This window comes from Melanerpes formicivorus, unplaced genomic scaffold (genome assembly GCF_026170545.1).
Source record: "Melanerpes formicivorus ecotype bairdi unplaced genomic scaffold, bMelFor1.0.p_v2 SCAF_65, whole genome shotgun sequence".
NCBI lineage: Eukaryota > Metazoa > Chordata > Aves > Piciformes > Picidae > Melanerpes > Melanerpes formicivorus.
The window spans coordinates 408601-433845 of record NW_027142417.1 but is presented as its reverse complement, the minus strand read 5'-3'; the positions used below and the strand labels follow the sequence as shown (position 1 = coordinate 433845).

Here is a 25245-nt window from a genome sequence, read left to right as displayed (position 1 = left end):
GGATCCTGTCAGTGTCAAAACAATGGGGGGAAAATGCTGGGGGTTTTTCTGTCCCTGAATTGGAATCTCTGTGCTAAAACTCATCATGGACTAAGGAACCACTCTCAGAGGCAGGACCACCTGAATTCATCTTTTTTGCAGATTCTAATAGTTTGTGCCAGGGAAGGGGGAGAGTTTCCTGTTGTACTTTCTGCAATATTAATTACAGCATTTGGATTTGCTAGGGAACAGTAACAGGAAGATGCCTCTTGCTAAACTGCTGTCAGTAAATACAGAACGTTTTCTTTAATGTCAGGAAAGATTTCCACAGTAGTTGTCAGTCACAGTGGCCCAGCCAGGCTTCTAAGATTATCAGAGCTGACAACCACTAAGTGTAGATATCCCATGGAATGCTGCAATCAAGTGATGCCCTGATGATTCCAAATTTTAAATCTACCCATTCCAAAATTTCATTCCTTAGCATACTGCCACAATAAGCTGTGTCATTAAACACTATGGGATGAGGGAAATGAGATGAAGCTGAAAAGCATGGCTGGGACTTAGGTGTTGCCACAACTACTAACCTACAATTCAACCAGAGAAATGAAAAAGTAGCCAAGGAATTTTAACACCTCGTAGTGATCATCCCCTCGTGATGAGGGTGTCTGATTTTGCTTGTCTTGAAATTACAGGATGAATTGAAAGCTGGAAAGCTTCAGCATCACATTGATAACAGCCTTATCATTCTGAAGGACTTCCAGTGTGTTCACTTGTATGCAAATACATGAAGACTAATTGGATGCAAGTCTTCTGTTAGCTTTTTCTTAGATTAAGGAAAGCATTTTGGAAGCTATGACAACTTGCCAAGCTCCAGGTTGAGGCAGACAGAGGATATAAGGTCTCAGTGTAGAAGGAAGAAGTTTTTGCTTCTTGTCATACTCCTTAACTAGTAGTGGTAGCTGCATGCAAAATATTTTTCATTCAAACAGAAGTCTAAACATTTGTAAGTTTAAATACTGCAAACTGCAGTTGTTTTTCAGAACATTATAATACCACTGATACAGGATGCTCAGTGATGTCCAATGATAGGACAAGGGGCAATGGGTGCAAGCTGGAGCACTCCACATGAATATAAGGGAAAAACTTTTCATTGTGTGGGTGACAGAGCCCTGGAGCAGACTGCCCAGAGAGGTTGTGGAGTCTCCTTCCCTGCAGACATTCAAAACCCACCTGGATGCATTTCTGTGTGATCTACTCTAGGTGACCCTGCTCTGGCAGGGATGTTGGACTGCATGGATGATCTTTCAAGGTCACTTCATAGTATCAGGGTTGGAAGGGACCACAAGGATTGTCTGGTTCCAACCCCCCTGCCATGGGCAGAGACACCCCACACTAGATCAGACTGGCCAGAGCCTCATCCAGCCTGGTCTTAAACACCTCATTGCCCTCTACAACTACCAGAAAGGTGGTTGTAGCCAGGAAGGGGTTGGTCTCTTCTCCCAGGCAACCAGCACCAGAGCAAGGGGACACAGTCAAGTTTAGGCTCAAGGTGAGGAGAAAGTTCTTCACAGAGTTGTTAGCCATTGGAATGTGCTGCCCAGGGAGGTGGTGGAGTCACCATCCCTGGAGGTGTTCAAAAGGAGATTGGACATGGTGCTTGGTGCCATGGTCTAGTCATGAGGTCTGTGGTGATAGGTTGGACTTGATGATCCTTGAGGTCTCTTCCAACCTTAGTGATACTGTGATACCTCCAGGGACAGGGCCTCAACCACCTCCCTGGACAACCCATTCCAGGGCTTCACCACTCTCATGGGGAAGAACTTCCTCCTCACACCCAGCACTTCCAACCCTATCTACAGCTTCTTGAACACCTCCAGGGATGGAGACTCCACGACCTCCGTGGGCAGCCTTTTCCAGTGCTTCACCACTGTCACAGCAAAGAAGTTCTTCACAGAAAGAGTGATTGCCCACTGGAATGGGCTGCCCAGGGAGGTGGTGGAGTCACCATCCCTGGAGGTGTTTAGGAGGAGACTTGATGGGGTGCTTGGTGCCATGGGTTAGTTGATTAGATAGTATTGGATGATAGGTTGGACTTGATGATCTCAAAGGTCTTTTCCATCCTGGTTAATTCTATTCTATTCTGTGTCAGAAATTTTCCCTCCTGTCCAATCTAAACCTCCCCTGGCACAACTTAAACCCATAAAGGCCGACCACAGCATTACACATGCACCCCGGCTCCGAATTTTTAACGAAATCTTTACATTTGCATCTGTTGAAAACTTAATTTTCTTTATTTTTTTTTTAATTAAGTTCTGCATATTTAATTTTTTTTTTAAATTAACTAATACAGACATTGGCATTAAAACTCTTTAATTCTTTCAAATTAACTTTCTAAATGCATAAAAGTAATTAAATGTGTGGGCTTGACTTTAGAGTTTCTATAATGGGAAGTGATTTTCACACAGTATCATAGAAGGCACTTTAGGAATCCTTCCTTTTTTTTTTCTTCCCTAACACATCCATATTTTTAATGTATTTTGGTGCAATTCTCCTTAGAAACTAGAATGTGAGTGTGATGCCAATGACTTCTTCCCTAGCAAATGATCAAGGTTAGCAGAAGTAGCTAGGTTATGTTTTTCTTGTTCATTCAAACCCACTTTTATTCTTTTCTCCTCTTCAAAGGCAGGACAAACAAGCCAAGATGATTTTTGTTTGTTTGTTTGTGATGTTTTAAGTCTAGCAGCAGAAGTATAATTTGTTGCAGTGCCCCTGTCAGTGGAATGCAGCATGTTTCCTTTATCCTTCAGAGAAAGAGGACACTTGTAAGCTCATTCAATTGCTTATCTGTAAACACCGCTGGGGCCCTGCTCTGGTTTTACAATCCTGAGGAACTCCTCTGTTTTTCTCAGATGAGGAGTGAGACACTTAAACCAACAACCTCACTGACTGTAAATTCAACTACACATATGTAGCTTGTCTGGCTGAAAATCACAGTGCTGCTTGACTACCAGAAGGGCCTCGCTGCATATTGAAAACAGGAGAAGGAAAGATGATTGAAGGAACTCAACCTTTCCAGGGCGTTATTCACATCTTCCTCTCTCAAAATGTGGTGTAAACAAAGGGCAATGCATAAGCTGAAGATAACTTTGTAGCTCTGTGTTCTTTCCATATGCTTCTAATTTCCTTACTCCAGTAGTCACTCCTACATCCTTCATCAGTCCTTTGTTAGTTATTCAGTCAGATTTTGTGTAAGCTGAGTCCTGAGATCTGTGTACTGAACCTGGGGAGGTAGTTATGACAATTGCCCATGGAAATTGGGTAAAGGCACATATAAATTACCAGTTAGAAGCTTAGCTAGTAGTTTGCTTGCATATTTACCTGGATTGCATTTGTGATTGCTGTGATTATGTGAACAGTCATGAATGCACTTCTGCACACACAGTGACTGCACTGAAATACCTTCCTCAAGACACCAACCCCCATCTCGCTATGCCCTCTCCCCCTCAGCCTCCTTTTCTCCAGGCTTAACAACCCCAGTACCCTCAGCTGCTCCTCATAAGACTTGTCCTCTAGACCCTTCACCAGCTTCATTGCCCTTCTCTGGATGCGTTCCAGCACCTCAATGTCCTCCTTGTAATGAGAGGTCCAACACTGAAGACAGTATTCAAAGTATATATGACTAGACCCTCATCCGGGAAGAAGAGGAAGGGCAAAACATCCTGGAAACGTTCAGATTTTCTTTAAAATGATGCAATTCTTCATCTAGACCAAAGCATTTCAACACTTTGATGAATCCATGAGGCTATGCTGAGAAAACACCAGAGATCTCTTCTTGACAGGTTGTCTTCTCTTCGGACAACATCACTCTGAACTTACAGTGGTTATGGCCTTCTCTAGCTTGAAAAATTCTCTCTAGAGCCCAGCTTTGGGGTCTGTCATGAATTTGCTGTGTTACCAACGAATCCTTCTCTTTCTTTCCCATGAAGTCATCCAAAGCTTGAAAGTTCTTGTATTTCAGAACTGGGATTTTTTGTGTTCTGGGCTCATGTTGTCTAAATGTCTTCTTTATGTCTTCTTTCGCTACCTCTTTTTCCTTTGCTAATACAACTACCTGAGGGGTGGTTGTGGCCGGGAAGGGGTTGGTCTCTTCTCCCAGGCAACCAGCACCAGAACAAGGGGACACAGTCTCAAGCTGCGCCAGGGGAGGTTTAGACTCGAGGTGAGGAGGAAGTTCTTCACCGAGCGAGTCATTCGTCATTGGAACGGGTTGCCCAGGGAGGTGGTTGAGTCACCGTCCCTGGAGGTGTTCAAGAGGAGATTGGACGTGGCACTTGGTGCTATGGTCTAGTCATGGGGTCTGTGTTGATAGGTTGGACTCGATGATCCTCGAGGTCCTTTCCAACCTAAGTTATACTGTGAGACTGTAATAGCAGTTGGTTCCTCCCTAAATTCCACTATGAAACTCTTCTCTGTTGTAGTGGATTCCATAGAAACCAGGTGATGTACCTCAGCTTTTGCTGCTCTCTCTGTCAGGATCTGCAAAACAAGCTTTCTGTGACAGCATATTCCTACCACAGGCTCCAATATCACTTCCCTGGCATTCAGGAGTAAAGCGAAATCACTGAGTACATGGTCATAAAAAATTCACTTCCCCAGCTGTTGGTTGCTGCTTGGCAATGTTGGCAGTACAAGCTTGTAAGATAAGAAGAACAAAAAACAAACCAAAAGAAATTTTCCTCAGCCAAACCAGGGTTGCTGCTTTCCTCTAAAGATAAATGGGACAATAAGAAGCCTTATGATCAAAAGGCACAGACTGAATAATGAGTTTACAACCAAATGAGTTTAAAACCGAATCATAAGTTGTGATTGCCCAAAGTGTTCTTTTTCAAGGAGTTATGGCTTTCACTTTTTTTTTCCCCCACCCCCTCCTCTCTTAAATTGCTTTGGTAAGTTGATCAGGCTTTATTAAGGAAGACATCCAACATTTAGCAATATCAAAGCAGGGAAATAAAGATACATCCTCAAAGGAAAGAGAAGGTTCCTAGGAAGGTCCTTCTGTTGCGTGCCAGCATAATGGACACTAAGCAAAACAGATTTGCTAATTTCACCCTTTTGAGGCTGCTGGATATCTGTTCATCTTCTGCATGGCTGAAAATAAAATAATTGAGATTTTTCTTGTTTCAGAATTATAATATTGGACTTGGCAAGCTGCAGATGGATAATTACACTGGCGATGTTAAATAGGTTTTAGAGACAAAATTGTAAATAATACAATACAGAAGAGTGATGGAGTTATTAGCATATCATTACATCCCTTTTTTTTTCCCCCTCTGCCAGCCAAGAGTATTTTTCATAACCTAGAAAAAGTGGCTTGCTTAGCAGTGACAACCTGCTTAACATTTACACACACACCCTCCCCAATATTTGATTATGGCGTCAGGTTTATATTGCAGGGGGAAATGGCAACAACACAGTTACAAATATCAGTAAGTTTATCACTTGATAACAAGATCCTAAGTATGAAAAACAATCTCTTCCCAGTTAAATGTTCTGCAGACCTCTTGTTTCAACTTCCATTAGTGCTGTCACTCACGCTGAGGATTTACAGGGCTGCAGCACAGCAACAGGAAGGTTTGCGAAGAGATTCTTTCAGTAACTGAATTTAAACAGCCTGACTCATTCTTATTAGACTAAATTATGGGGTTTGTTATGGTTTTGGACTTAATAAAAAGTAGAATTGTGTGGGTTATGAGGGGTTTTACAGGCCTGCTGGCACAGGGAAGATAAGAGAAGATTCTGGGGGGAACCTTACAGTGCCTTCTAATACCTGAAGGGAACCTACAGGAAGGCTGGAGAGGGACTTTTCATAAGGGTGTCTAGTGACAGGACAAGGGGGGAATGGTTTGAAGCTGAGGGAGAGTAGGATTAGACTGGATCTTAGGAAGATGTTCTTCAGTATGAGGGTGGTGAGACACTGGAACAGATTGCCCAGGGAGGTTTGGAAGCCTCCTCCCTGGAGGTGCTCAAGGCCAGTTGGGATGATGCCTTGAGCAACCAAATCTAGTTGAGAGGTGTCCCTGCCTAATATTCAACCTAAACCTCTCCTGGTGCAAATTGAGACTGTTTCCTCTCATCCTGTAGCTCGTTACTTGGGAGAAGAGACCAGCCCTCAGCTGTCTCCAATGTCCTTTCAGGGAGTTATAGAGAGTCCGAAGGTCTCCATTCAGCCTCCTTTTCTCCAGGCTGAACACCCACAGTTCTTTCAGCTGCTCCTCACAAGCCCTGTGCTCTAGACTGTATAAATTCAATGTATCCCTTCACTTTGTAGCAGGGAGAGATGGATGGTGTGGTCAGGGTACCTTTGTCTATTAAAGCAGACAGATGGAACCACATGTGACAGATAATAGTCACATTGCCTAACTCACTGCAGGAAAATCATTTAATACTGTTGTGGTGAGCATCACAGAAAGAAACAGAACACAACAGAGCATAATAGAGTAGAATGGAATAGAACAAAACAGTGACTCAGTGAGGTTTACAACAATCTCATACTGGCTACTGTGTGCTGTTGGTCAGTCACAGGAGAAAAGCACTGCCAAGATTCCAGTAGCTTCCTACATCCCCTTTTCCCTCCTGCCCTCCAGCAAGGTTAGCTTCACACCATTCACAGGATTGCCAGAGATCTACTTTGTATTCCTAGGCTTAATCTTTTCATGTCCCTTGCATCCTTTTGTTTTTATTGTCTAAAAGAAGGGGAGACAATAGCCTCTCTCAAGCATCTTTCTGACTTCATTTCTTTTGATGAAAGGCTATAGACTGAGGTGTGTTTGAGGGAACCTCTGCATGTGGTGCTGACTCAGAAGCTCTGTAGCATCACTGCAATACATGTGAGCCGCAGGAATGTTTTCCTTATGTAAACACTGGTGAAATAGAAAATGGCTCTGTTGTTGTTTGCAGAAACACAGGGAAGAGAGAATGCTGTTATCAGGAGGTGAGTGCTAGAATAGCTTGGCTTGTACCTCCTAGATTCCATGTGTGTGCTCTCAACCTATACCTGCTGTTAAGCATTAGGCACTTTAAAAAGAAAAGGAGCAAATGATAACATAAATTATTCACCATTAATTCTTTAGAATGAGCCACTATTAAAAGCTTAATTGTTTGCTGAGAGGGTCCAAATTGGTGGACTTTGTAAGATCAAACAAAACCTGGAGATATTTGTCCAAATTAAAATGGAAACATGCATCCAGGATGCACCAAATGAACGTGCATGCTGCTGTAATAATAATTGCATTATCTTCAGCTTCCAGGCCAGACTTTTAATTATGACCCCTTTGTATCAGGGAAAGCCATGGATTCCGGATTAAAAACCTATTTCTTTAACTAGTCTGGTTAAAGGCTGTGGTTTGATGTATTCTCTGCTACAACTTTTATGAAAACCAGAGAACACTTCTAATAACACTTTTCTAATTTCATGGTTCAGTGCACAGTCAGTAAAGATTTAAATAATTCAGAAAGAAAGCCTATTCTGTTTCTTTATTAGAAGTTGGAGTCAGGCAAATTCTTTGACATTTAATAGGTTTTTAACCCTTTTAATAACTCCTTATAATGAAATTTATTGGAGGTTGTTTTAAATAAAGGGTTATTATATTAGAGTGAATAGCAGTTGGTAGGGTTTGGGGTTGGGGTTTTTTTATGATTAGTTTTGAGACCTTGGCCCTCTGTGACTCAAAGGATATTAAAACATAAAGTAGAAAAGAATGTTAACAGTCACCAAATTAACTGTCTACCAAGAACTACAGAAACTGTGTCTTGCTGCCTCCTTGTCACCGTGTGATTGGGCTATAACGTTGGATCTGGGGTATGGAATTGTTTTAAAGGAGCTTAAGATCACTTTACAGAACCAGTGCTGTATAAAACAACCTGAAGTGATTTGGTTTTTAGCTGAATGATTCTGAAAAGATTACAGCAGTAAATTTAATAGAGTTTGGGGGGGGGGGGGGATTGTACATGAAAGTTCTTTTTACTCGTGAGGTCTTTGCTGTTTAATTTTCAGCTTGCTTTCCTAATCAACAGAAATGTTGAGTGAGCCTTTCATTTTATCCTGGAAATACATTGGGTATAGCATATAAAATGTATTTGTGTATGACAGTAAAACACTCCCCTAATGCCTGCTTGCTTTCACACCAATGCTGGCCTCTTCTCACAAGGAACTGGTGACAGAGTAAGAGGAAATGGCCTCAAGCTGTTCCAGGAAAGGTTTACGTTGGATATTAGGAAGAATTTCATTATTGAAGGAGTGGTGAGGTGTTGAGCAGGCTGCCCAGGGAGGTGGTGGAGTCACCATCCCTGGAGGTGTTAAAAAAATTAGTGGAATCATAGAACCAATAAGGTTGGAAAAGACCTCAGAGATCATCAAGTCCCACCTATTACCTAATAGCTAACACCTCCTGACAACTAAACCATGGCTCCAAGCACCACATCCAAGCCTTTTTTGAACACCTCCAGGGATGGTGACTCCACCACCTCCATGGGCAGCACATTCCAATAGCCAATTACTCTTTCTGGGAAGAACTTTCTCCTCACTTCAAGCCTAAACCTCTCCAGGTGCAGTTTGAGACTGTGTCCTCTTGTTCTGGTGCTGGTTGCCTGGGAGAAGAGACCAACCCCCACTGTCTACAACCTCCCTTCAGGTAGTTGTAGAGAGCAATAAGCTCTCCCCTGAGCCTCCTCTTCTCCATGCTAAACAGCTCCCTCAGCCTCTCCTCACAGGGCTGTGCTCAAGACCTCTCTCCAGCCTCGTTGCCCTTCTCTGGACACCTTCCAGCATCTCAATGTCCTTCTTAAATTGAAGGGCCCAGAACTGGACACAGATATTGCACAGTAGATGTGGCACTATGGGACATGGCATAGTGGAGGTGTTGGGTAGAAGACTTGCTGATCTTAGAGGTCTTTTCCAGCCTCAATGATTCTGTCTGTGGTTATGGAGTTAGTCTGTACAGAAGACAATTCCAAAAATGAGATGATGAAAGCACTCATCACTTCCTCTGCTGGTGGGGCTTTGAGTTACTCCCTTTACTGTTTGAGGTGGGGATTTTACAGCAACCTTCACTCTCATAACAAATCTTTCTTTGCTAGTTGTGCTAAGAGAAGGCACTGTTGCAGATATGATTTCTCCTTCAACTGAATGGAATCAGACACCTGATAATATGGGGGTCTTTGGGTCTGATCAGCATTCATTTGTGCTAGCATGTAGAATCATTCAGGTTGGAAAAGACCCTTGAGATTAGGCTGTTGGTATGAACTGAGTGACAGGTGTCAGAAATGAGCATTTCTGTGTTTCCAGGTGCTCTTGTAGGTTTAAACCTAGCCCTGTCTGCGTGGTGACCATTGGTTGCATTTTGGACCATTAAAAAAGTTTGAGATCTTTCAGCTTTACAAATGTTTTGATCATTAGCAGTGGGCTTGGCCTCCCAAGTGTAATTTTTTTCTCTCTGTGACAGCTCTCACAAACCTCTCTGGCAACTTAATGTTATCTTCTCTTCTCTTTTGAAACCTTGACTCAGAGAGTCAAGTGATTATGTAGGAATTCAATTATCTTTTCTCTCTTTTTTTAATGAGCATCCCTGTGTCACTGAAAAACATCTTGCAGATGCACATTGCCTTATGGTACAAGGCAATTAAAATACCTAAAACAAAACCAGTCGAGTTTCTAAGCAAATCTCCTGGCTTTCCAGGAAGTTGGCACAACTGGGGCTAGTGCCTGCATTCTGATGTAGTATTATTGGGGAACAGACAGAGATCCAGGTTTAACATGGCACAGGTTGTGCTGGGAATATAAATGAGAATATGACTAATAACAGAAACCCCTTCTAGCTACCAAAGACTCTCTGTGATGCCAGCATGGTGACTCAGATGGGTGACACCAGTGAAGAAGGAAGCACACTGTGGGTATCTTCATAAATAACACTTCAGCACTTCAACACTTCTTATAGCAAGGAAAAAAAAGAGACAAATTGTTACTCTCTGACTTACCTTGACCACTTAGACAAGAACAAAAGAACTGTCAACCACTTCCACAGTGTCGTCAGGAAAGCTGAGCTCTTACCTCTTAGCTAATACAAAACTAAGCAAAAATCATTTTGAAACCTGGTGGTGGTAGTAATAGAAATGACTCCTGCTGTGCCTTGGTATGAATTTGCCCAAGGTAGTGAGACACATGGCCTCCACTTGCTGCAGTGAGTAAGCCCTGTGTATTTCTCCTTAGGTTTTAGTGTTTTCAGCTCCAGTGCATTACTCCTAATTTTTCTTGCATATATTTGGATCTGCTGTGTTCACTTCAACCCGTTAAGGCAACCTGCCTTGCTTCTTTCACTGAGTGACAACCTTTATTACACATCAATTTAAATGGGGAGGGACAGTTTGGACTTTCACAGCTTTTCAGAGAGATGTTGCATCACAGGTCTTAATTATAGCACGAAAATTAACGTGGGGATTATTTTGCTAACACAACGTTCCTTTTGAAACTGCCTGCCTAATGCTTCTAAGAGAAAAGGGAATTTACTTCCTAAAGCCATCTTCTGAGATGTTAGTCAAGATTCCTGCAGCTTCTGCACCTTGCATGGCTTAAGCAGATGGTATCAAAGAACCAAATCATCAGGGATTCATTTTTAATGTTCTATGCTAAACCCTGCAAGAAATCAGAGCTCCTATGTGAATGCAGCGTCAGATATCTAAGGATAGTTGTGTTTTGTGGACTTTGGGGCACAATAATTCAAGAAAGATGAGGGCTATTGGCCATAGTCCAGAAGACAGCAGGAAGAATGATCAGAGCTGTAGAAAACACAGCATATGAAAAAAGTCTTTCAATCTTCAGGTTTAGTTGTTTAGTCTAAAGGAGAGAAAAAAAAACCTGAAAGGAAATTCATAATAGCCCTTCTAGTGTGTACAACTTTTCTGTAAAGGAGGAGAAAAACATTCCTCATGTCCACTGGGAGCAGAGCAAAAAGCAGTAGTTTTAAATTACAACAAAAGAGATTTAGGTGAGACATTACAGGGGGAAAAAAAAGAAGCCCTTTCCACTGTAAGGATAGTTAAGCACAAGAATTGCCTAGGGAGGTTATGAAGAGGTTAGACAAACATCTGTCAGAAATGATTTAGGTATAGCTAATCCTGCTGTGAGATAAAGTGTTGGACTAAATAACCTTTTGAGGTCCCTTCTAGCACTATTTTCTGCGATTCTGTGATTAGGATACTGTACTCACATTGTCCTGCAGGAAGATGCTTCTGTGCAGGGATGATATCATTGTATTCTGCATCGATCGCTAGGCTTTGGTATTGAGGTGATGGGGAGAACAGTGCTCTGATGTTTAAAACACTTTGGCTTTATTCCTAGTAATTTAGGAGCTTCAAGCAGGGCATTAGTAGCTTGGTTTTGCACTAAGGGTTATGGGTACACACCTCAGAATTAGTGGCTTTTACTATGTCTTTAGCAGAAAGGCAACAAAGCTGGTGAGGGGTTTTGAGCACAGGCTGTATGAGGAGAGGCTGAGGGAGCTGGGGTTCTTTAGCCTGGAGAAGAGGAGGCTCAGGGGAGACCTAGTTGCCATCCACAACTAGCTGAAGGGAGGTTGTAGCCAGGTGGAGGTTGGTCTCTTCTCCCAGGCAACCAGCACCAGAACAAGAGGACACAGTCTCAAGCTGCCCCAGGGGAGGTTTAGGCTGGATGTCAGGAAGAAGTTCTTCCCGGAAAGAGAGATTGGCCATTGGAATGTGCTGCCCAGGAAGGTGGAGGTGTTTAAAAAGAGACTGGGTGGGGTGCTTGGTGCCATGGTTTAGCTGATTGGATGGTGTTGGGTGATAGGTTGGACTCAACGATCTCAAAGGTCTTTCCCAATCTGGTTAATTCTGTATTCTGTAACTTGCAGTCAAAGGCTTCTATGGGTGGATGCTCAGTTTCTGCTTATAAGCAAAATACAAGGGGGTAAAAAATAGTCATGAAAAGTATCATAGTGTCCCATGAGTAAAACCAAAATAAAACCATGTTCTAAAGCTGGATATAACCCAAGATGTGAAACATCCTGGAAGTGACAGATGGAGAATGATGTTGAAGTGACAGATATTGTCATTATTAGCTCATCAAAGAGACCATTGAAGGCATTGGTTTAAGACTGTCCTTATCCTCTCTAACTTTGTTCTTTTCTTTGGCGTTCTGCCACCCGACAGGATTTGCATTCAGTGCTGCATTCAGCAGCAGTGTGTTTGCAATATTGCTTCTGCAGCCTGGATGTGGCTCCAGCACAGCTACACATCAGTGGGCTCTGTAAAACTCCATCTGGAGGAAGAAGAAATAGGAAGCTTCTGATTTTGAAGCAGTTTAAAAGTCATGCTCTGCATGTAATGTTGACAGAGAGTGTCTGGCTAGTGCCACTGTTCCTGCAGAGATGAGGCCGTGGTGGTGTTTGATGCAGGCATGTGCTGTCACACCAGAGCAGTGACTCAAGTGTGTGTTTTTCATGACTGAGACTTTTCTTGAACCCAGCAAGGAGGATGGAACCGTTCTTGATTTGTTGATCCTGTTTGATAAAGCTAAGGATTCATCATCACATGTTTTCCCTGGCATACTCTCATAGCTTTTCACAATTAGGTGCTTAGCTGAGGCTTTTCTTGAACCAAGCAGTTTCTATATTCTTATTCAATCCCAGATTTTCACTAGGAAGGGGTGGGATGGAAAAAGACACAGTGTGTGGCAGAGTGGTGAGCCAGAAAACTCATTCCCTGAGAGGATCCAGGTGAGCCCACACTCCCATTCTCCATTCTCCAAAAGCTGAATCCAGAACAAAACGTCCAGGGAGCAGTAACAGCTTCAGGGGTGCAACTGTTTTGATATAGGTTGTCTGCTAGAGGCAGAGACAATGCTAACTTTCAAGGCTAATATGTTTGGTGAGGATCACAGGATGTTAGGGGTTGGAAGGGACCTCTGAAGGTCATCAAGTCCAGCCCCCCTGCCAGAGGAGGAGCACAGAATCCAGCACAGGTCACACAGGAATGCATCCAGAAAGGTCTTGAAAAGTCTCCAGAGAAGGAGGGGAGAGCAGATCATGGAGGGAAGGGAACAGGAAGTCAGTAGCAATCTTTAACAATCTAAATGTCTGCCAGGATTCCAATTTCAGCCTGCAATTCATTTCATACACCGTGCTCTCTCTGCTCCTCTCTCCCTTTAGCAGTCATTAACGGAACCTGAACATGTTTGTATCGATAAACCTTTTGTTTTCCACCAAAAGCTATTAATTTTTAGAGCAATATAAATACAGGTGTAATTGTGATGTCATGTTGTCAGAAGCCCTTTCAAATACTTTTCAGAGCCACATGTAAAGTGGTAAGTATGCCATAACGAATGGTATTATTAGCTTGATTTACTGCCAGCCAGTAAGCTTTGCAAAAATCAATCCCCAGGCTCATAAAGTATCTCCCTAAAATTGACAAATTTTTACACTATCAATAACAAGAGGGAAAGAAAGGAAGTTACAGGTTTATCTTTTCCTTTCCTGTGCATTACTTGGGTGGAAGGTACCTTACAGATTGCTGTGATAGATAGGAAGTGTGTGTATGAGAGAAAGAGAGAGGTTAGAGAAGCCAGAAGCTATAAAAAGTTTAGGGAAAAAATAGATCTGAGTGATGTTGAGACAATGCAGATGCCATGTCCAACAAAGACTGTCAGTAGAACAAATGTGGGTATGTTAATATATTGAACCATTAACACATGTGCTTATCATAATGGAACTTTCACAATGGTAGCTCCTGTCAGATCCCTCTCGATACCCACGGTGTGTTTGTCTGATGCACGGAGAGACAACTGTATCTATTTCATTCCAGCTCTGAACTGACACTTCAATTTTAAATCACCCACAGAACACCTCAGCCTGAATTTGAGCTTCTCCCTGATACTCTTTGCTATTTGTCATGTTTCTGTATGAGTATGCTGAAAAGATGTTACAAGCAATCTGCTGCAGTCTGTCTGTGTGTGTGTGTGGTACATTTGACCTCTGGACAAGAAAAGTTTCATCCTCCAGTGCTTTTAATTTTTATCCTTGCAGAGAGTGAATTTGTTGCTTGCATTAAAATAGTATGTCTCGTTAATGCTGAGAAGCAGTGACCCACATAGCACAATGGATTCATCCTGCTATTTCCCAGCTTTCTGTTCATGTATGTCTTAGCAGCAAATCAACTCAGAAATCATTTAATCAGTCTATCAATGCATCCTTCTTGTCAGTCATCTGAATCCTGAACATTCCGGTATCCCATCGGGCAGCACTGGGTAAAGCAGGTTTGGACCTAGTACTAGATATTCAGACTCTGAAAAACAAATGGAGCTCCCAGATTGACAGCTTACACACAGAAAAATCCTAACAGGAAAAGTAGGATCTGGGAATTGTCTTGAATTTTTGAGGCTCCTCAGGCTGTGGTCTGGTGCGGAGCGCAAAGCTGTCCCTGTTTGTTAGCCTTGCTGAAACACTCCGCACGCGGTTACAGAAAGCAGCACCCTTTTGTTCCCCCTGCGAAGAAACAAGCTTTCATTGCTTTCCTGCTATCCCCATGGGCTGAGGCTGGAGCCTGAATAGTTTACAACAGTCAGTGCTATGCAAATGTCAATCATATCCTTGCTCTGTTTATTTCCAGTATTTACATGTTGATTTAAGTGCTTGCCAGTTCTTTTAAGCCTTCTAGAGCCAACCAGGCCAACCGAGGTCTAAAGGAACAGAACACTTTATTAGTGATATGCTTAATACAGTTTTTTTCCTCTTGTAGATGCAAGATTTACGGAATACAGAAGGAGCCCAGTATAGTTCCCATCCTCAGATGGCAACCATGAGGCCAAGGGTTCAACCTGCAGATATTAGGCAGCCAGGAATGATGCAGCACGGGCAGCTGACTACTATTAACCAGTCCCAGCTCAGTGCACAGCTTGGTTTGAATATGGGTGGAAACAGTGTTCCTCACAACTCGCCCTCTCCACCTGGAAGCAAATCTGCAACTCCTTCACCATCCAGTTCAGTCCATGAAGATGAAGGAGAAGATAGCTCTAAGGTAGGCTTAGATGCTAGGATTGCTGTGTAAATGGTGGATATTTTTAGGACCTGCTAACTGAATCGTACGGCCACAGTTATTAAGGTGATATTTATGCATCGTCGGTGGTTGACTGAAGTGAATAAAGGGTTACAAATACAGAACTTAGAGTTCCCAGTCAATTCTTCAGGCAGCTCAAGTAAATGACATCATTCCCCTTCCTGAGAGCAATCTGGAATCCTGTAACACTCTCGATTGCACAGAGGAGATGTTTGTTCCCAGTTACAGAAAGATCAAGTTACCTCCGTGAAAGGTATGAGCAGTCTGTACAATATCTGCTAGTCTTTGCCACCTGGTCACAGGGTGAGGAAACAGAACATCACAGCAACCAGAACAGTAAGACCCTCTATGAACTTGGGGAAAAAAAAAAAAGTCTCACCACAAAAACTCTTGAAGACCCACTATGAATTTGTACGTTGGGAGGTGCCAACACTCCGTCAGCACGGTTTTAAGCTGTGTTTTAGTGTCAGTACAGGCATGAAGTCATATTAGTCAGTACATAGTAAATTTCTTCACAGGATAAAAGTCAATTTCTACAGCAGGTTTTGCTTGTAAAAGCCTCCCCACATCCTGAAAACCTAACCTCCCCCAAAAATACACAAGTATATCGTCCTAATTTTGCAGACACAAAAGCTGAGACACAGAAAGGCTGAGACTTAGCACAAAGCCATCCCATAGAGCAGGAACAGAGCACGCTGCAATCCAGAACCTCTCTGGCTCTACTTTATGCTCACTGCAAAAGAGCAGTCCTGTTATAGTGTGTACCATGGCCATGTCTTGTGGGGAAAAGCTGCAGACTTGAGAGGATTGTGAAGAAAACATGTTGTGAGTCACTGAGGAGGTATAATCCAGTCAAGAAATGTAAGTCTGATGTGTTTTCAAATTATATTGTTTTTCATGCCTCAAGCTATAAAATAATCATGTAATTGGAGACGTATGCTTTACCATGTTGTGAATAAATTCTATTTCTAAAGTTTTATTTCAGGACTTTCCCCTGATTTCACAAACTTCAGGGTTTCAAAATTACTGAATAATTCATACCTTTTAAATGAGCACTTCCTTACTGAGGGAGACTTTAGCATACAGCTCGGTAAAAATAGTTCCGAGCAGCCTTTGCTTTGTCAGAATAATTCCTTTGCTACTCCTGTTGCTTTGCTAATATTTTTACATATATTGGTGGGAGTGTGCAAGATGCTTCTGACTTCTGGAGAAAACATCCACTCAAATAATTAAGACAGCTTTTCTGCTCTGGTCAAATATTTCAGTTGCTGAACTCATGTTTTTTCCTGTACTTACTCACTCCAGCACTTGGGGCTAGCTAAAGTGTAGGGTTTTGGGCAGCCAGTACTGCTCTGAAGCTAATTACCTCAATAAAGAAATACTAAGCACTGCAGAGCAAGTCAGATTTGGTCTGTTTTTTTTGGAAGGCAGTTTATCCAGTGTGCAACTTTTTAACAAGCCATGTTGTTTTGGAAAACTCTCTTTAAAATCCTCTCATGCTCAGTCTAAGCAGAAAAAGGTGAGAAAAGGTACAATGCACAGCACAGAATTAAACTCACTCTGCTGATGTGTTGCCTTTAAAATTCCATGATTCTAATTTCTCTGCTAAGAGAAAAGTTTTGAGGGCAATTTGGTTAATAACAGAGGGCTTAAGTTAATCTCCAGTTATGAAACTGGAAGTTTGATGTGGGGCTGAATCACAGAATCACCAAGGTTGGAAGAGACCTCAAAGATCATCAAGTCCAACCTGTCACCACAGACCTCATGACTAAAGCATGGCAGGTTATGCCCCAGTTGTCTTTGGTGGCATTTCTAAGGTCTCCATGGGAAAACCCTGCTGTTGGCCACCATTGGAGATGGGCAATGGGATGGCACACCTGATGTGATGCAGTGGTTCTGCAGTAGATCCCTCCATAAAAGACAAGAGGGTTTGACTAATCGGCCTAAAAGTGAGTGTATTATTGGAGTTTATGATTTAAACTCCTCTGTGCATCTTGCTGTCACATTGCCCTTCCTGGAAGGCACAACAGGATGGATATGGATAGTTAGAATAGCTCAGCTTTCTATGGAGATCTTTCTCTCTACAGTATTACATTTTCTCAGAGGTGCTTTGGAGGGCCCTGTAAGGCCTCTTCTCACACCAGAAATCCCCCTCCCAGTAAAAGAAGCCACAGGATGGGGACAGGAAGAGATAGAACAGCCGTTCTGTGGCTGAATTCCCAGCCTGATGTGTGAAAGAGGAACCACTGGCCCTCTGCTAGCAGGTTTGGTAGAGAAATCCCTGACTGCTACCTTTCTGGTTCCACCTGGAGGAATAAAATACAGACGTCCCAGTGTCCTCTTAATGTTTGCATGAGCGTATAGAAAGAGGATGACAGAAGGTATGAGCAAATATGTGTCTTGTATACACTTGGACTAGAAATGCAATTGAATCCCTGGTGAACTGCTGGTTGCCATGCATGGAGGAAATGACCATTTCAGCTTAATGTACATATTCCAAGTGCCAGTAATAAGGAAACTTCCCAAACTGATGTAGCTGTTCGTGTGCTGAACTTCTTGGCTGTTCACTCTGTGGTGAATATTCAAACTGGTTTAAGCTGTATCCAACACACACAGAACTAATGGCAGCAGCTGCTAAATATCTTTTGGCAATGCTCATTCTCATAAAGGCTCTTTCATATAGACTTTTCTGGTTTTTTACTCTAAATATCATATATTCCCTTGCAGATGAATAGAAAAGGGGAAGGGGTTGCATTATAGAGGGCTCAGATCACAGAATCACAGATGCCCCATACACTGTTGCTCTCAAAGCAAGACAGCCGAGGTTACTTGGCCATTAGATCAGTGACCACAGTAGTGTTTTGATAAGGCTATCAGAAAGCTTCTAAGTCCATGGAACTATGAAATGTAGGCTCAGGTGAAGGATAAAACCGGTGCACAGCCCTATGTCTCTTCCATTCTTCTGAATCTAGTGTGTGGGGTTACGGTTAGATGGATTTAAAAAGGGAGAAATGCAAAATCAGTGGTTGTAAGTCACTATAAAAACATTCCAAACCAAGTGGCCACTTTCCACGTGCTTTATTCTGACCACCTCAGCGGTGGAGTATTGCCTTTCTGTAATTCCTGCCATAATTCATGCTGCTGGGTCATTAACCATGTAGCCAGTTATTGCCAAGCATAATTGTGAGCCGCTGGAAGCGTTGCTGGTTTGCAAGCATGTATTTGTTCCTAGATGGGTAGCAGGGCTTCTTCCACGCTCATTTGAATCTCACTTATGAGAGAATTTCAACTAATGTCTTTTAGAGGGAAGTGGGAAGAATTAACTAGCAGAAAGATGACGGCTGGAGAACTGCTGCAGCATATTCTCTTTATGTGGTGGAGGTTTTACAATATTTACTTTATATGATAAGAGTTATAAGTGGGATTCTATGTTGTCTGTTCAGCCTATTATGCAGATGGTGCTTGATTAAAATCTATTTTAAACTACAGCGATTACTGCAAGATAGTGTGCATAAAACAGCTCTCCCAGCTCCATTAAAGGCTTTGGTACCCTTGCAGTTTATTTTAAATATGCTTATAGACATTTTCCAGCTTCTCAGGGGATGCTTGGATATCAACGAGGTGCCTTACTTGATAGTTTTAAATCCTGCTCCAGATATTCTTGTGATCTATTATGTGTGCAACATGGTTAATGCACACTTTTTTAAAGTGAAAGATTATTGCTTTCTTGTGATAAATAAGTTAAATACATCACCATAATTAAGCAATAAGCCATGACAGGAGGTGGATTACCATGAGCTAACTACACCTCCAGGGATTTGGAGGCACAAGTCTATGCCTAGCAGAATATATATGGTTTTTATTTTATTTCCCATCTGTCTCTGCTTTGGTGGTTAGGAGTGGAGTCTATGAAGCTGATAGACTGATGGGAGCATAAGGTAGGCCATCATCTCAGCCATTTGCAAGGTTATTAGTAGTGGAATTCTGGTATTCTTTTTATTTTGTTATTTTCATATAGGACAAACAGAATTTCCCCTGTGAGTACTCACTTTTTAACAGTGGGCTCTTGAAGTCTCTTGATCATTTAGTTTGGAGAGTAAGATTTTAGAGTTGTTCTCACAGCAGCTTGCCAGAAGTCTTCTGGCACAGGTTCCTTCAGCGTATCACCTGGTGCGAAGGTAGTTTGATGTGGTGTCCTAACACATAGAGAACTCTTAAATCTCATTGATCCAAAAATACTCTGAGCAAGGAAAACTTTTAGAAAATAATATTGCTTTTATATGAGTGAGGGGGAAAGCCACACAGCTAAATCCAGATGGATCAGAACAGGTAGTCCAAAGGGGTCTAGTCTGCCTGTACTGGTAAAGCTTTGTTCCTTCAGATTTTAATTAGAAGATGTGCAGTGAAATGTCTTTAGCCTGAATCATTTTATTCACCATCAGATCCTCTTCAAAGTCGTAGAAGGTGTCCCATCAGTTGCAGTAGACCTTGTTTTGAACACTAGTCTTGGGTAGGCCTGGAAAAGAGTGAGGATGAGGGAGAGGTAGAAATGACAGCGTTCCTGCTGCCTGCAGGTGGTTCACGTGGCTGAACTGGTGGTCAGGCTATAATGAAACTAATTTCATTTCAATTTACTCATGGTATGCATGTTATAGCCATTAGCAATAAAATTTAGAAGAGGTGAAAAGATGACCAGGTCAACTATAAATGAGATTATAACAATTATATGAAAGCAAAGTGTAAAGCACTTTGAGGGGGAACGTTACCTAATCTGGAATGCTTATGGATTTTTATATGTGACTAAGTCAGAGGGTGTCAATATTTGGACTGTCAGGGATGACAACTGAAATTTCCCTTTTTGTATGCAATATCCAAAATCTCTGTGCACCACAGAAGCAGTGACAAGGGATGGACTGAATTAAATTAGCCATTTTTTTATAGCACTGTTCTGCTTTTATGTTGCAGGTCAATGGTGGAGAGAAGAGACCTGCTTCAGATATGGGAAAGAAACCCAAAACTCCCAAAAAGAAGAAGAAGAAGGACCCAAATGAGCCACAGAAGCCTGTGTCTGCGTATGCATTATTCTTTCGAGACACTCAAGCAGCCATCAAGGGCCAAAACCCCAATGCTACTTTTGGTGAAGTCTCTAAAATTGTAGCTTCAATGTGGGACGGCTTAGGTGAAGAACAAAAACAGGTACAAAATGTGCTGCAGCTCAGAGGCTTTGTTTCAGGGGAGTGCTATCAGGGTCATCTAAGCACTGTAGGCAGCTTCTTTTGTTTGTGGGGACAAAACTTGAGTATGTGCCATCTCAGGCATGTGATTTAAAGAAGCTGAGATAAGGAGAGTATTGTTTCATTTCTTCTCTATGACACCAATTAAGAGGAGTTCTTTCAGTTTTGGGGTGTGATGTAACATTATGGGTTGTACTTAGGACTGGTTTATGCCAAAATTGTGGTGAGCTTAAGATTTTATGATGGCATTGCCCTGTCTATGACTGTGTGGTGTGAGAGGACCTTGCTGCCAAAAACTATACCTGTGCAGTGGGACCTGATATATATCTGACCTCCCAGATGCGTATGGGTCCCTGCCCCATGATGCCAGAAAGGGACCTGAGCTCCCATCTTCCCCTGACCCACCGGGCTTGTATGAGAGAAATTAGAGATGTGTTGACCCAGAGGGATCTAGGAAGGACCCTGGCATGGGTTGGACCCTGGCATGGGTTGGACCCTGGAATGGGTTGTCCAGGGAGGTGGTTGAGGCCCCATCCCTGGAGGTGTTAAAGACCAGGCTGGACAAGGCTCTGGCCAGCCTGCTCTAGTGTGAGGTGTCCCTGCCCATGGCAGGGGAGTTGGAACTAGATGATCCTTCTGGTCCCTTCCAACTCTGATTGATTCTATTATTCTAAATCCAAATGTTGAGTAATAGTTCAAGACTTTATCATGGAGGTAAACCCAAAAAAGACTATAAAATTCACATTTCCTTTGAGCTTCTCATGTTGTTAGCAATCCCAGCAGAAAACTGAAATCTTTCCACAGGAACCCTGTGTAAGTGCAGTGTGAGGAAACCTAAATTTCCAGCTTTAACTTGGAGGTGTTTTTCTTTTATTTATGGTTGAAAGCAATAACTGAATAAGCCCTGCACTGGAATGGCAGAAAAAAAAACAACCCACATTTATTTTCCTTATTTCTGTTGTCCTTAATTTAAGCTGGAACACAGCAGAATGCTGTGTGATGGAATCCACATGACATATCCATTAGAAAAAAAAAAATGGCTACAACTAGCTTTGCAAGCCAATTACTCCAAGAGTTGGAGTTAGCATTTCTTTGCTGCTCTTTGACTCGTTTTGCCTGCTCATTATCATCTATTAAGCAGATTGCCGAAGCTCCAGGCCCAGGCCCTTTCTAATCCCGCACTGTAGAAAAAGAACAAAAGTCCCTATTTAAAAATAAATAAATAAATATTAACACACACACACAAAAAAAAAAAAGAGCAATCCTATTTTCTAGAATAAATTTAAACTCCTCCTTTATTCCATTAGGGATGTAATAGTACAAAGTAATGATTACAAGACATCTTAACAGACTGTAGCCTGTATTTTAAAGGCCTCATTTTTTTTCCTTCAGATCCAGAGCATTAGTAACTGTTATGAAACCTATGTCTCTGCTAGGGAAATTGGACTCCAAAAATACCAATGATTAATGGAGCATTCGGAATTTAGCATTGAAGAAGCTTCAGGAGCTCAAAAATAGTTAAATAAAGAAACAATAACATCATTAGAGAAGTACTTTGTTGATGAATTATACTTGCTGAAAAAGGATTCAATTATCATAAAGCTTCTGGCTTTTATGTTTTGGAAGCTAATGCATATTCTGGGGTTTAAATAGAATTATGTTTCCTGAATTGGAACTCTTTTTACTATTGAAATAGTAAATATAGATGAATCAGAAAGTAGAACATAATGTAGCTATTCAGAAAGAAGAATAACTTTCATGCTTCCATGCCAAAACGAGATCTTCTTTGTTCCTGCAACCTGAGCCAGGTTTTTGTGATGGGTTGCTTTTGTTTTTTTCTGAAATGCATAGAATTCTTCTTGTTTATTCCTGGAGACTGACCACAGAATAAATAAAGGTATTGAAACTCAGTACAGTAAAGACCTGAGGGCAGTATATGTATGTCCAAGCCTTTGCAACAAAACGTTGATAACCTGACATATCAGACTGCAGCTTGAAAGGATTTGTGCAAGAGCCACGTATGCTTTTCAAACTGTCAGGGAAGTAGGAAAATATTGTTTGAAAGAGTAGGATTTGAATGACAAGAAAAGGAAATGTTAGCATGGGCTAGGTGATGGTGGGTGTCTTAAGTCAGGGGGGAATTAGACTTGAAAGAGATCACCCTTTGACGCTCCTGCTGTGAGAGTGTTGCCATTTCTTAAAGCAGATCCCAGCGTACTTCCCCTCTCATTTTACCATACAAAGACATTTGCATTTTTGGGTCATATGCTACAATTTTTCCCATTAATTTCAGAGTGTGCCTGTGTTGTATATGTCCCAAACTTTCTGCACAGGGCAGTTTAGCAGTGAGAAGATCTTCAGCACTGGTGGTGGACTCAGTCAAGGTTTCTTCTCAAATTCCGAATGGAGTCCCAGGATCAGGAGCAGGGGCTGGGCATTTTCTCTCAACTTCTAACAGTTTAAAACGTTTTCTGAAACTGTTCAGATTACCAAACCTGTGAATGAAAAGCAGCTGTAGCAACAGCATGTGGAGGTACATTCCCCTCGGTGCTGAAGCCTCAGCGCAGGGAGATTTTCAGTGGCTTTTCTAGTTCCTCTCTTATGATCACAAGCCCTGGTTTCTCTATAGCCAGTACTACACTCTGTGCATCCCGTTTTTATAGCTTATTTATGTACACCTTTGCCCTTTGCACACATTTTTACTGCAAAGGGGAGGAAAATAGCCCCCAGGAAAGAGAGTTCAGCGTGCTAAATGGTTGAGTCTCTGGCTTTCAGACAGAACGCTGGTTCAAACTGGGTAAAAAGGCTACTTAGGTCATTTTCTGTCCTTAGATGAAAAAGGAGAGTCATTTTAAATCAGTACCAGATGTGTGTGTGTACTAAATGAACCTTAAGTTTCTAATTGGAGTCCTGGTAAAGCTGTAATAGATGTGGCAAATTACAAACAAAATGTTCCTGTTTACGTTAGTCTAAGTGTAAAACTTCAGCCAAAGACCGTAATAAATGAGCTATTATTGTAAGGATTGGCTTGAATGCCTGTTCAGCATTCAACAGAATTAATCTCTGGTGTAGCTTCAGTGACCTAGCTGAAATCCAGCAAGAATTAATCTGGCCTCCTATCAAGAGCTTAGTTCGTGGATGTACATATAGGTGTGCATGCGTGCTTACTTAAATGTTAGATTGCATGAAGGAGGTTGGATTCACCTGGAGAACCCCAAATGCAATGATCAGGAGAAGCTGGGGAAGCAACTGCTTGAGTGCTTGTAACATATGCCTTCTTTCAGGCTGCATAATTCATACCCAGTAATATTAGCTGCAACAGTTCAGCTCAATAGCAACACCTCATTATTTTATCCCTCAGTATTTATTCCTGTGTTTGACGCCTCATGAAATTACTGTTAATGTGTTTATATAAGGGCAGATCTGACACAAGTGGGAAGAATTTAATTTCCCACTCATTCTTTCCTGCTGATGTGTCCTCTTCCCCTGGTAGAAGTGGCAAGTGTAAATAGTTAATTTGCTTCAATTATGAGCCTGTCCTGCTAAATTAGAAGCAGCAGGAATATGAAGAGCCAGAATTATACTTATGAGGCAGCTGACAAATCCTCAGAGCTCACAAAATCGAGTCATTTGCTCCTCGTTGGTGCTCAAAGACCCACTAGATAAAAGCTGCAGCTTATTCTTTAACATCTGATGGGCTATGCTACTATTACTCAAGTATGTTGAAGTCCTCCTGCATTAGTGTCAATGTTTGTGATGCTCTTACAATTTTGTTACAACTCACAGGCTTCCAAAGCTTTCTCTTTTGGTCACTAAATATAACCCAGAGCGATCTGGGTGTGAGAAATAGCAAAGCATAGTTTATAAGTTTCTCTTTTGATCATGGGGAACTTTTAGATATAGCAGCAGATTCTTCAGTGCCAAGATGAATCAGGTAGATCAGGAGGGGGTTTACAAGTAGTGATGGACACTTCATGTCTCCAAAGCTTCTCTTGTGATGTGAGATACCATAAGTCTCATAGTTTCATAGTTTCATTCAGGGTTGGAAGGGACCATGAGGATCATCTAGTTCTAACCCCCCTGCCATGGGCAGGGACACCCCACACTAGATCAGGCTGGACAGAGCCTCATCCAGCCTACTCTTAAACACCTCCAGGGACAGGGCCCCAACCACCTTCCTGGACAACCCATTCCAGGGCTTCACCACTCTCATGGTGAAGAACTTCCTCCTCATGTCCAGTCCAAATCTCCCCACCTTCAGCTTCATTCCATTCCCCCTAGTCCTATCACTACCTGATAGCCTGAGAAGTCCCTCCCCAGCCTTCTTGTAGGCCCCCTTCAGATACTGGAAGGCCACAATGAGGTCACCTCAGAGCCTTCTCTCCTGCAGACTGAACAGCCCCAACTCCTTCAGTCTGTCCTCACAGGAGAGGTGCTCCAGCCCTCCGATCATCCTCGTGGCCCTTCTCTGGACACGTTCCAGCACCTCCACATCCCTCTTGTAATAGGGGCTCCAGAACTGGAGGCAGTACTCCAGGTGGGGTCTCACCAGGGCTGAGTAGAGGGGGAGGATCACCTCCCACGACCTGCTGGCCACACTTCTCCTGATGCAGCCCAGGATCTGATTGGCTTTGCGGGCTGCAAGTGCACACTGAGAGCTCATGTTGAGCTTTTTGTCCACCAGCACCCCCAAGTCTCTCTCCTCAGGGCTACTTTCCAGCCCGTCACTGCCCAGCCTGGATTTGTGCCTGGAATTGCCTTGACCCAGATGCAGGACCCTGCACTTGCTCTTATTGAACCTCATGAGGTTGGCTTGTGCCCACCTCTCCAGCCTATCAAGGTCCCTCTGGATGGCCTCCCTTCCCTCCAGCGTGTCTGCTGCACCACACAGCTTGGTGTCATCAGCAAA

The 25245-nt window shown here is 42.4% G+C and overlaps 1 protein-coding gene across 4 annotated transcripts in view; it reads left to right on the top strand.

Moving 5' to 3' along the window:
- The window catches only part of TOX (thymocyte selection associated high mobility group box), a 206518-nt gene that overhangs the window by 156079 nt on the left and 25194 nt on the right, over window positions 1–25245 (top strand). For 3 of the 4 annotated variants that reach the window (XM_068162447.1, XM_068162446.1, XM_068162448.1), the window contains 2 exons: window positions 14785–15063; window positions 20068–20298. In XM_068162447.1, the coding sequence (XP_068018548.1) occupies window positions 14785–15063; window positions 20068–20298 (510 nt within the window). The remainder of the gene's footprint in view (window positions 1–14784; window positions 15064–20067; window positions 20299–25245) is intronic. The other variant, XM_068162450.1, reaches the window with a different exon arrangement.